At 36.5% G+C, this 12,360-nt stretch overlaps 1 protein-coding gene and 1 non-coding gene across 2 annotated transcripts; both read left to right on the plus strand.

The window, feature by feature from the left end:
• The first annotated feature begins 2,080 nt into the window (after nucleotides 1-2,080).
• LOC109809867 (mitochondrial arginine transporter BAC2) lies at nucleotides 2,081-5,037 on the plus strand. The gene is made up of 2 exons (XM_020373281.3): nucleotides 2,081-2,702; nucleotides 4,187-5,037. Exons 1-2 carry the CDS (start codon nucleotides 2,469-2,471, stop codon nucleotides 4,862-4,864), a joined length of 912 nt encoding a protein of 303 aa, XP_020228870.1. The 5' UTR covers nucleotides 2,081-2,468; the 3' UTR covers nucleotides 4,865-5,037.
• A 6,066-nt stretch (nucleotides 5,038-11,103) lies between these two features.
• On the plus strand, nucleotides 11,104-11,210 carry LOC145958489 (small nucleolar RNA R71). Its single transcript, XR_014434330.1, has one exon. It is a non-coding gene; the product is annotated as a small nucleolar RNA R71 (small nucleolar RNA).
• The last annotated feature ends 1,150 nt before the right edge of the window (nucleotides 11,211-12,360 follow it).

Below are 12,360 nucleotides of genomic sequence, written 5' to 3' on the forward strand. Positions count from 1 at the left end.
TTAGTCAAACAAACAATTAACTCAAATAATTTAATTATTTAATTTTGAAAATTCATTCATTTATTACAATAAAAACATGTCAAATATAATATAATCATATCTATTTTGCAATTTATTATGATTTTTTTAAATTAGTCTTTTAATAATTTTTGTAATTAGTTAAAATAAAAATACACTATAATATCTCTCTCTATAGATAGATAGATGGTTCAATTAAAATACTGATTAATCTAAGTAAAATTAGATTTTATTTCTTTAATCAAGGTCCCGTTTCCGAGTCATATGAATAAAATAAATTTAATTGGGACAATTTTCTTGCTATCGTGCCCATCTTTCAGTAGTATTTGCCTATTTGTTTTTTTTTTTTTCAAAAAAATCTTTTAATTTCAATTATTTAGTTTTCAATCGTGATATCTTACTTTGGCATCTGTAATTAACGGTCGTGTTTATCTTCTGCTTCCTATCTATTTGCTATACAATTTTGAGTTTGGTCATTAAACTTCCATCAAATATGAGTGTTGTTCCATATATACAGTGTGGCTTAAAATTTCTAGGTTCTTCACTAGCTACGTGGGTTAAGGAAATTGCAGGCAAAAGAGTGATGTGTAATTCTAGGTTGTGAATTCAATGTAGATTGATGAGTTGTAGTGTCTGAGGGAGTTCGGGTAATGCAGGTGGTTCATAAAGTGTGGATTTTGACATTAGTCCGTAGTGGTGGATTGATTTGGCAGTTTTAGTTGGTTATTGTGGAATTTTCAGTCCAGGTATCTAAAAACAAAAAAAAAGAGTATAATTTAGGGTTGGAAATTTTGGTTCCACATCACTAATTTAATGTGCTGCTTGTCATTCCATTAAGTTTAATAAAAGGAACTGAAGGATTAATACGACTCACCTCACCCTAGTAGATATGGAAATCAAAATCCATATATTTGCACACCCTTCCCCTTTGCTTTAGTTTTGTGTTTTCTTTTCGTAGAAAGTGAATTCAACAGGTCCGTCCACATGTCCAATGGAGGCTCCGTTTACGGAACATCCTTTAAATTGGATAAGATGCATGTAAGAGATTAATGGATGATATTATGACTTCTTTTTTTATTTTTTGAAAGGGATGATATTATGACTTGGTATCAACTTAACATGCAATTTTATAAAGTTGAATTATCCCAAAAGAAGAGGTTATTACAAAGTTGTCTACGTAACGTAAGAAAATCATACTTTTTTTTTCTTCAAAATGACACCAAGAAAAGCATTATTATGTTATGGCCGATTTTGTTTCCAAATGACCTTTCCTACTTGGTAGGAACGAGAATGAGTAATAGCACCAAGAAACGAAGGAAATGGATGGATCTAGACTGAACCATGAAACTCAATGATTATAGGACTCCACCACGATAAAATAAGGTAAACTGGTCACTTATAATGAATTCTGTAACATAGGAGTATAATAATTGGAGTCCATTAATGCACATTTCTTTTGTGGCTACATCTTGCAAGTCACCATCCAATGTATACAGACTTCTAGAATCATGATCCACACCCTTCACTTTTTTTTTTGGATTGACAAAAATATTAAAATAAATAACTAACCCTTGGATTGTTATTGCAATTGCATGATGAGGTCCCTTGCACCTGCTCCAATTACCCAAATCTTCTGGCCGTGTAGATGATGTCATATTGAGCTTAAACAAAGAAACAAACCTATACTACTCTATCTTGCAGCCTTTCCAATAAATCTAGCCCAACATGACACATAAAGACAAAGATTTCTGCAACCACTTGTGATGTTCCAACTTCCAAGGCTCAAAGTTTTATGTCGCGAGATTTTCTAGTAGTGGTATATTAGTGTACTGTAGTTAAAATTATCTGAGTCATTGTTATTCTACTATTTTATTTTTGTGCTGGGGCACCGAAACTAATTTCAATTGGGGCAGTACATAATTTCAAAAAGTTGGTGAACAATAGGCTGGAAGCAACAACATGGGGCATGATTAAGATATGCCACGTGTAAAACATGTATTGGTAACGTGCGTGAGATTGATTAATTGTTGGCCTTTACTTTGCACTGCAAAATAGCAAAGCAAAATTGGCCTTTACTTTGGCCTATTATACTCGAAAGGTGAGGTGGGAGTTGCCTCATTTTTTTCCATCTCACATGAATGGGAAGGTGAAAAAAGTTCCATTTATTTTGGCCTATGCCCTTCGGGTTTACCAAACTAAACAAAAAGTTGAGTTTTAGATAAATAAATGCCATAGCAAGGCGTTTTCGCTCAATAGCTGATTCCAATATTTTCAAGATTATTTGTAGAGCAAAGCAGAAAGCGGAATAGCTTGTTCTTATTATTCCATTTGAAAGTGATAGCAGTGGTGTTTGATTCGTCATGTAAGCAACAGTGACTAAGTTTTGGGAGGTTATCAAGTATCTATCATCAAGAGGGTGGTTTGAGGAATGAGAGTAGGAGAAGGAGATAATGGATTTCTGGCCAGAGTTTCTCGCAAGCAGTTCGGGAAGAGAGTTTGTAGCAGGTGGCCTTGGAGGCACTGCTGGTATAATTTCTGGTTATCCACTAGACACTCTCCGCATCAGATTACAGAACACAAAAAATGGCTCTGCTTTCACCATCCTCAGACACATGGTGGCTAGGGAAGGACCAACTTCTTTGTACCGCGGCATGGGCGCACCATTAGCTTCCGTTACTTTTCAGGTCATTTTCCTCTCATTCATCAACTTTCTTTTCCTTATTTCTCTCTCTCTAATTTGTTTTTATATCCAAATTTAGATGCAGATACACCCTTAAAAACTAGCTAGACATTAACTAACATATTATCAATAGTTTATAGACAATTGTGTTAAATATCAAGATTTCAAGTTTTTCTGAGTTAGAGTTTAGATATTGCGTTAAATATCAAGAGATCAAAATTTTCTGAATTAGAATTTAGATATGCAGTTATGATATATATGAAAATATAAAACTTAAATATTTATAATAATTTTATCCAACTCGATCAAGATTATTCATGTCCTCCTCCCTCATAAATTTCAGTGTGATTCAAGGGAATCGGATTATATGGGAGTTTATCGTAAATCCTAATTTTGAATAGTATCTTATCAACTGATGTTGCATCTGGATTATTTCTTTAAACATCCTCAACCTGCCTAGCTTTTTACGATTTTGGTATGCTGTAGGATTCCAACTTTTGTTCTGATAAAAGCAATTGGATAAAAACTTATGGCCGACAAGTCTGGGTCACGAGGATTATAGTATAGTCTCACTCCATAACTTTTTATTTGGAATATACTGATTGATGAGAGTGCTTAATTTCCTTTTGGAAGTTACTTTCCCACGGCTTTTTAATTTTATAATCTTGCTTTAGGATAGAGATGGAATCATATGAATCCTTATTGACTTTTGCTTTTGAATTGTTGAAGAATCATAATTAGGATAAGGGCTCTGACTCTTAACGTTTTTCCAATTCAAGCAATGTTGAACTAAATTTTCTAATGAGCCAATAGCGGGGTGAGGTCTATCAAAGTTGGAATGAAGATCGCCTATACTCCAATGCTTTGCAAGATACACAAAATTATAATTGCGTTCTGTTCAGATCACTGATTTACAAGACAGTTAATCATTCGATGAATTCCAAAAGTTTTATTTTTCCTGACACCAAAATTGTAACACTAAATCCTGAGAAAAATTCAAATCTGTAACACTACCAGCAATGAATTTTAATGATGTCAAATCTTGAGATGTTTATAGAGAAAAAATCAAGTCTCACCACGTGACTACCAATAATAAGATCAAAGTATAAGTAATATTTAAGTGATCACAACTCTCACCAAGCAAACTAGAATCATAATTTACGTTCTAAAATGGCATCTGAACCTATTTTATTAATAGTTTATCTATCATATTATCCATGCGCACCAAGCCGATTAGCCGAATAATGTGCCGTAAATAACACTAATAGTTTGTGGTTGCCATGGGGCCAAAGCCATTCAAGGCTATTGAAACTTGAAATGAATGACATTTGAATTGTTTTATGTGAATGGTGTGTTAGAATGTAACCCTGTAGATTGGCCTAGTATATCTCATTGTTTGCTTTATTTGTCTTCACTATACAATATCAAAAACATAAAGGGCATCTAAGTTTCATAGTCTCACATTGGCTCTTCACTTTATGGTGGCAGAATGCAATGGTTTTCCAAACTTACGCACTTCTGTCAAGGGCATTTGACTCATCCGTTTCTCTTAAAGACCCTCCTTCCTACAAGGGTGTTGCTCTAGGAGGAGTTGGAACCGGAGCTCTCCAAAGCCTATTACTGTCACCAGTAGAGTTAATCAAAGTTAGACTTCAGCTTCAGAACAGAGGCCACATGACAGAATCAGAAAAAGGCCCCATAAGACTCGCTAAAAACATATGGAGAAAAGAAGGCCTCAGAGGCATATATCGAGGATTTGGCGTCACTGTGATGAGGGACGCACCTTCTCATGGCTTATACTTCTGGTCATATGAATACATGAGGGAACAGCTCCACCCTGGTTGCAGAAAAAGTGGTGAAGAAAGTTTGAATACCATGTTAATAGCGGGAGGATTAGCAGGGGTGGCGAGTTGGATTAGTTGCTACCCTTTTGATGTTGTGAAGACAAGACTTCAGGCTCAAACACCCTCTTCTATCAAATACAATGGCATTTTAGATTGCTTCAAAAAGAGCGTTAACAAAGAAGGATACGGTGTTCTATGGCGAGGTTTAGGAACTACAGTTGCCAGAGCTTTCTTAGTTAATGGCGCCATATTCTCTGCTTATGAGATTTCACTGAGATTACTGTTTAACAATGCAAGCATTCAAATGAAAGAAACAATTTAGGATAATCACCATGAGAAAAGCAGTAGGTGTAAGTGCCGAAAACAATCAAATTTCAGCATTGATATTCAATAACCATTCCAAGATGTAATCGTCAGATATTATTCTATACGAAATATTCCATGCATGATGTAAATATCAATATTTATACGATAAAAATTAGTTATAGTTCCTAACTCTAACTTCAAGGACATAATATCAAGATAAAATTATAATTTTAATCGATCAACAATAGCAACCGTACCTAATAAAATTATAACTAAATTTTGTCCTATTTACTTTCGCTGTGAATCCCATGTTTGGAAACGTACGTGGCAGATAGAAGTACAATTGGTCATGGCATGTTAGGCTTAGTAATCGGTATCATTTCATCAACTTAAAATCGACAAATCTCACTCAAAAAGTAATTAACTCATTCCAAACAATCAATTTATCTCAACAATTCAGACTAGCTATCAAGATGTATGCAAGATAAGGTCAAGATCCAGCAGCAAAACCAACAAACGAAAAAAGTTGTTGATGAAGGCTTTTCGCAAACCCACCACTTGGCAAGTGAACCAAGTTTCGAAGTAGTATTCAAATATCGTCCTCAGGGATTTGAGTGTTTAGTAATTCTTGCTCTAATGATTTGAATGAGAATGTTGTTATAATTGCAAATGAGTAAAGATAGAGTAGAACAACACAATAAAATAAACGTAGTAAAGACAATGATTAAGAAACAAGGATTGGTTCAGAAGTACTTGCTAACTCGTAGATTTTCTTAAAATAAATGTGATTCTAATTTCATTATTTTCACGTTCATTAAGTAATCCAACAAGATTCCTCAAGGTTGAATCCTAAAGTCATTAAGCTCAAAACATGATTCCTCTATGTTTTAAGTTTAACACTTCGCATTAAGAACAAAGACTTGAACAATGTGACTAACCAAATCAAGTCTATTCCTAGAACAAGAAATGATTAGGTGCAAGATTCAGTTCGGGTTTTCGAAAACGTTTTCCAACTAGATTCAAAAGCCAAAAATCATACAACGGGTGATCAAGCCGATATAAGCATTAAGGGAAGAATTCAAGCACAAATAATGAGATCAAAATGCATATATTTAAGAAGAAGAAGAGTTAGTAGTTACATCCAACCAATCCTTAAGGAATTTAGCCACACATGGCCATTACAGGATCAAAGAGTGAAAAGAAGAAATTACAAAGTAAAGGATAAAGAAATGGAGTTGATCTTCGTTCCCAAAGGATTCAGCTTCCAAATCTTTGTTCTCCCTTCGTTCTTTCCTCTTCACGTGCTCTTCTCTCTGTTTTTCTCCCTCTGGTACGTGATATCACTCTTTTTCTCCGTTTTCCCCTTTTATATTGGCTTCAAAACAGGGGAGAAGTTGCACACTTTAAGCCCACAGTTGTAGCTGTGGAACCAGCGCTATAGCTGTGGAGACTCCTTCATGGTTAAGTAATTTCTGACGCTCTAGCTATGGAACCACAGCTATGGCTGTGAGTTTCTATAACTTTTCTTGATCTCCAATGCCTCACCGCTCTAGCTGTGGATCTACAGCTATGGCTGTAACTCTCTGGAGTCCCAATTTTGCACTGCAGGTTTCCACAGCTATGGCTGCAGAACCACAGCCATGGCTGCAACTTTCTGACTTCTAGAATTTCCTTCTAGATTTCCACAGCTATAGCTGCAGAACCAGAGCTATGGCTGTAGAATTCTTTTCCTCAATTTTTGCTGCAATTAAGAGAGAAAATCAACATTAACTCTTCTACTACTCTTTTAGCTTCTAATATAACTTTTAAAGAGTAAATTAGCATAAATATATTTACAATTCATACAAAAAGAGTGCCAAAAGTTGAGTGAATATATGAATAAAAGACACTCAACAACTACCCCAACTTAATCTTTTGTTGGTCCCCAACAAGATACCAATCAAAAACCAAAAAGGTTACTTCCTACCATGAGATTTCTTCTGTATCAACAATAGGTAAACACTCAATCAATTCATCATCAAAAACCATTTTCTACTCACTGAGGTGCCCGCAAAACCAATCATGCTTAACCAAAAAGATTACAAGATAAATCATAACACAAACATTACAAACCAATAATTGAACATACTCTCATAAGAATGACTCTCCAGGGTGAGTGTTTCTCTCAATTCCACTCATCATTTCTATGAACATAAGCATTGATATCATCTCTTCATTACTGCTCTTTGAGAGAAAATGAGGGATCACAAGGACTTTTTTGGAAAGTTGAAGGTTGACTGAGACTTGGTTAACAAAGGAATGTGGTTTTTCAAATTAACAGGGTTTAAACTCAAGAGAGTAAAATGAACATGAACCAAACACTCCATCTTGCTCACTCTAAATATTCAACTCCAACCAGATCTCTCAGCCCAAATTCTCCCTCTAATTACACACCCTCTTTCCTTAAGATTCTTTGCCTAGATTTCAAGAGGTCCCTCTCTCTTTTAAGATTCTTTGCACAGGTGCTTGCTTATTTTGCTCTTGATTTGATTTGATTTTTTTTTGTTTTTTTGTTTTTTTTTTTAGATAAAAATAATGACAGAATGAAAATAACAAGCACACTTGAATGTGAACAGAGAAAAATGATGGAGGGGTGACTCTTCCCTTCAACTTGCATTGGCTTACTTTCTCCATTTTCTTTCCACTTGGCAATTCTTACCAACTACCCCAACTTAATCCCCAATTCATTTTCATTTACTCTCAAGAGTTTGGTCAGGGTGATGAGTTGGTATTTGGGAAAGGTTTAAGGTGATTTGAAGGTTAAGGCTCAAACAGGTTTTAAAGGATGGATTCAATTATGGCTGGCTGTTTGGCTCTAGGCTTAAAAAGATTTCAGTTATTTACAAGGGAATGCCTTGATCTTGTCCAAAACTTTCTCACAAGAACAATCATTCAAGACTCAAACAATGCAAACACATATGCTATGATGATGGCTCTCAAAGTATAAGTGTATATGATAGATGCACTGTTTAGTCTCACTCACTCACCAGCTTGGGTAGATGTTCAACTATTGATCCTTCATGCCATGCTAATCAGATATCTCACAACTTCATGATCAAGCAAATTGGATGAGTACAACCTCAAAGCAAGTCTCAAAACAAACCATTTTAAGGTGAATCAAAAGATGTGTTTTCTACTTTTTGTTGATCTAAAAGTCATCTCATTTCCTACCTTTCAACAAACCATTTTTTTTATTGTTAATTCACAAAAAGTATATAACCCACCAGATAGTTCAAACAATTAACAAAACAGAAACTAAAACAACTGTAATTTAAAATGACATAAAATTAAAGTGGAACTTCTCTCAAAACAAGGGTGACAGCGACCCTCCATCCTCTCCTTTTCATCATTGCTTGCTCATGCTCCTGCTCCCCACCATGAAGTTGTTCATCTTGATCTCCTTGATCTCCACCCCCTCCAGAAAATATAGGACTGTCCCCAGGCCACTTCAGATGGTCGTGGTGGGATTGGTGCAGCTGGGATTTTATGAGTGGCTTTAGAGCTTCTGCCTGAACCGCCACCTCTTGAACGAACTATCTGAACCGCCACAAGTTGATTATACAAACAAAACACAATTCTTCATGGGGCATAAGGAATGATCAATAAACATTCTAACATGTGAAGCACTAAAGTTATTTCAAAGCCACCAATGAAATGCTATTAGCACCAAATTCTACTTGCCTCCATGATTAGCCATAAGGTTCTTTTGATTGAAAAAAAAATGAAATCAACTTTTACTTAGGCATTTTATCAAGCACATAACAGGCAAAGATGGGAATTAGTCATGCATGTGCAAGGTGGATTATCAAAATGTCCCCCAATTCAAACTTTTCAATCCAAGAAGAAAATCAATTCCATACTGTGTTTTCATGATGATCAAAGAACCTAGAAATGATGAATATGTATGAGGGATGTGCATGTTGTTCATGTGAGAAGAACAGTTCATTGACAATTCCAGATTGCTCATGGCTCCTTCAAATGTGTGCTGGCAGTGAATCTCTCAACCTCACCACCCAAATAATGTTTGAGCCTCTGACCATTAACTAACCAAGTCCTTCCAGAAGCAGGACCTTCAAGTTCAATAGCTCCATATGATTTGACAGATTTAATCGAGAAAGGACCTGACCACTTAGATTTGAGCTTCCTAGGGAAAAGTTTCAACCTGGAATTGAACAGTAATACTTGTTGGCCAGGTTGGAAGTTCCTGTTCAGAATCTTCTTGTCATGGTATATCTTGGCTTTGTGCTTGTAAGACTTAGAAGAATCATAAGCTTGCAATCTCCTTTCTTCCCATTCATGCAATTGAAGCTTTCTTTTCTCCCCTGCTGCCTTCAAATCATAATTTAAGGCCTTCAAAACCCAAAATGCTTTATGTTCCAATTCCACTGGCAGATGACAAGCTTTACCAATGACCTTTTCTAATTCTTCGTTAGAGATAGGCAAAGACTTCTCTAGTGGCGATGAGCTCTTGAAATCATTTTGAGTTTTCAAGTACGCATCATCTAATACATCAATTCTAAAGCAATCTTTGTTGCCTTTTGGAAACTTCATTGTTTCAAATACATTGAAACTCACTTCCTCATCTTGGACCCTCACCTTTAGCTTTCCTTCATCCATGTCAATGATAACTCGAGCTGTCTTCATAAAGGGTCTGCCCAATATCAAAGGAACTTCTACATCCTCTTCCATATCCATGACTACGAAATTAACCGGAAACATGAACTTATCAACCTTCACGATCATATCTTCCACTATACCATGTGGAAGCTTGATGGATCTATCTGCCAACTGCAAGGTTATCCTTGTGGGTCGTACCTCTACTTCTCCTATCTTCTTCAGCATGGATAAAGGCATCAAGTTAATACTGGCTCCAAGGTCTAAGAGTGCCTTACCCACTGATAAATTACCAATTGATACCGGGAGAGTGAAACTGCATGGATCTCTGGATTTCTGAGGTAGAGACTTCTGTATAATAGCACTGCATCCTGCCTCAAGCTCCACAGTCTCTTCTTCAAGAATTTTTCTCTTCTTAGTCAATAATTCTTTCATGAACCAAGCATAAGTGGGCATTTGTTCCATGGCTTCAGTGAAGGGAATATTTATCTGGAGCTTCTTGATGATGTCCAGAAACCTTGCAAGTTGTCTTTCCTTCTCTTTCTTAGATGGAGCATGAGGGTAAGGTAAGTCTTTAATAGGAACAGTAGAAATGACTTTCTTGCCCTTCTTTTTTATTTTTCTCCTTCTTTACTCCATTCTTCTCTTTTATTTTCTCACTATCTACACCCTCATTTTTATTGTTTTCTCCCTCATTCTTCTCAATCTCCTCCTCAACCGCCTTCAGTTTACTATTTTCTTCCTTATTATCAGCACCCTCATTGTCACCACTCACCCCAATATCACTACCAACTACCTTCCCACTTCTTGTTGTTATGGCTTGGCAATACTCCTTGGGGTTGGTCTTGGTGTTGGCTGAAAATGGGCCTTTAGACATGTCAGCTAATTGTTTAGCTAGCTGACCCACCTGCACCTCCAAATTCTTGATGGAAGCTTCAGTGTTTTTCTGGTTGTTCATAGATACCTGCATGAACTGGTTCAGAGTCTCCTCCAATTTACTAGTTCTTTCATGCAGAGGGATACACAGGTTGTTGTTGCTGTGATTGTTGTGGTGGCCTATTGGATGGTCCAGCTTCATTCCTCCATCCATATCCTTGGTTGTTGTTGTTTCTCCAACCTTGATTTCCCTGCATATAATTGTTAGTATTATAATTACGGGAATTAAAATTACCTCCTTTTTGTTGGTTGCCCACATAATTGACCTCTTCTTCATTTGGAGTTTCAGAACAGTGACCATTGGGATGATCTCCCCCACAAAAATCACATTTTAAAGAAGAATTTGCTTGAGTTGAAGAAGAAGCAATAGCATGGAGCTATTGTGGAATCCTGACCATCTACTTAGTCAGTGCTTCAATCTGTTGAGACAACAGCTTGTTCTGAGCAAGGATTGCATCATTTGTACTTAGATCAAGAACTCCTCTTTTATGAGATTGATGTCTCCCATGCTCTGCTTGGTGATCAGAAGATGCCAAAGATTCTATGATTTGAGTGGCTTCCTCTGGACTCACAGTCATCATGGTGCCACCAGCTGCTGCATCCAATAACATCTTCACCTCAGGCTTGATTCCATTCACAAAGAAGTTAAGTTGAGCTATATCCTCAAACCCGTGGTTAGGACATTTTCTGAGCAATGACTTAAATCTCTCCCAGGCTTCACAAAATGGTTCATCTGCACCTTGCTTGAAAGTAGTGATTTCTGATTTGACCTTAATATACTTGGATGACGGATAAAATCTATTCACAAACTTGTTTTCCACATCACCCCAGCTTGTCAAACTTTGATTTGGGTGAGATTGTAACCAAACTTTAGCTTTTCCTATTAAAGAGAATGGAAACAATCTCAAGTATACAGCTTCCTCATCACCTTCAGGAATTCCCATTGTTCCACATAGCTCATAGAAATTTGACAGGTGTGAGTATGGGTCCTCATGATCAAGGCCAGCAAATTGTTGTGAGCTAACCAAAGTAAGGAAGGCAGGCTTCATCTCCATGGCTCTAGAAGTATTTGGAGCTGCAATGCTAGAGAAATGCCTAGGACCATGCTGTTGTGCATAATCACCTAGGGTCCTTCTAGGAGGCCTAGCTGGTCCACCTGTTCCCTCTTCAGCCATTTCTGATTCAAGGAATGGTTGATTTGATGAAGTTGAAGAACTCAGAAGATCCTGCTGTTGTTTTTGGATTCTCTCTAACTGTCTAAGCCTTCTTGTTCTACTGTTGTTCCTCCTTGCCGTTCTTTCAATTTCAGGGTCAAAATGTAACTCCTCGGCTGGAGTTTTCCCTCGCATATAATTCCAAGAAGTCTGCACAGCAAGGTGAGTCCACAAAACACAACAAGACAAATATCTCTATATTATAAATATTCACAAAATGAATTATTTACACAATTACAAAATCGCAAGATTAAGAATTACTAAATAGCACCAAATCCCCGGCAACGGCGCCAGAAACTTGATGAAGGCTTTTCGCAAACCCACCACTTGGCAAGTGAACCAAGTTTCGAAGTAGTATTCAAATATCATCCTCAGGGATTTGAGTGTTTAGTAATTCTTGCTCTAATGATTTGAATGAGAATGTTGTTATAATTGCAAATGAGTAAAGACAGAGTAGAACAACACAATAAAATAAACGTAGTAAAGACAATGATTAAGAAACAAGGATTGGTTCAGAAGTACTTGCTAACTCGTAGATTTTCTTAAAATAAATGTGATTCTAATTTCATTATTTTCACGTTCATTAAGTAATCCAACAAGATTCCTCAAGGTTGAATCCTAAAGTCATTAAGCTCAAAACATGATTCCTCTATGTTTTAAGTTTAACACTTCGCATTAAGAACAAAGACTTGAACAATGTGACTAACCA

Source organism: Cajanus cajan, chromosome 5 (assembly GCF_000230855.2).
Source record: "Cajanus cajan strain Asha chromosome 5, NIPB_CcT2T_4, whole genome shotgun sequence".
NCBI classification, from domain to species: Eukaryota; Viridiplantae; Streptophyta; class Magnoliopsida; order Fabales; family Fabaceae; genus Cajanus; species Cajanus cajan.

What these genes read in the sequence shown, in the direction of transcription:
- LOC109809867 (XM_020373281.3), top strand. Translation starts at nt 2,469, where the DNA reads ATGGATTTCTGGCCAGAGTTTCTCGCAAGCAGTTCGGGAAGAGAGTTT. An exon ending in TAGCTTCCGTTACTTTTCAG is followed by an intron (nt 2,703 to 4,186) that starts GTCATTTTCCTC and finishes TTATGGTGGCAG; the next exon opens with AATGCAATGGTTTTCCAAAC.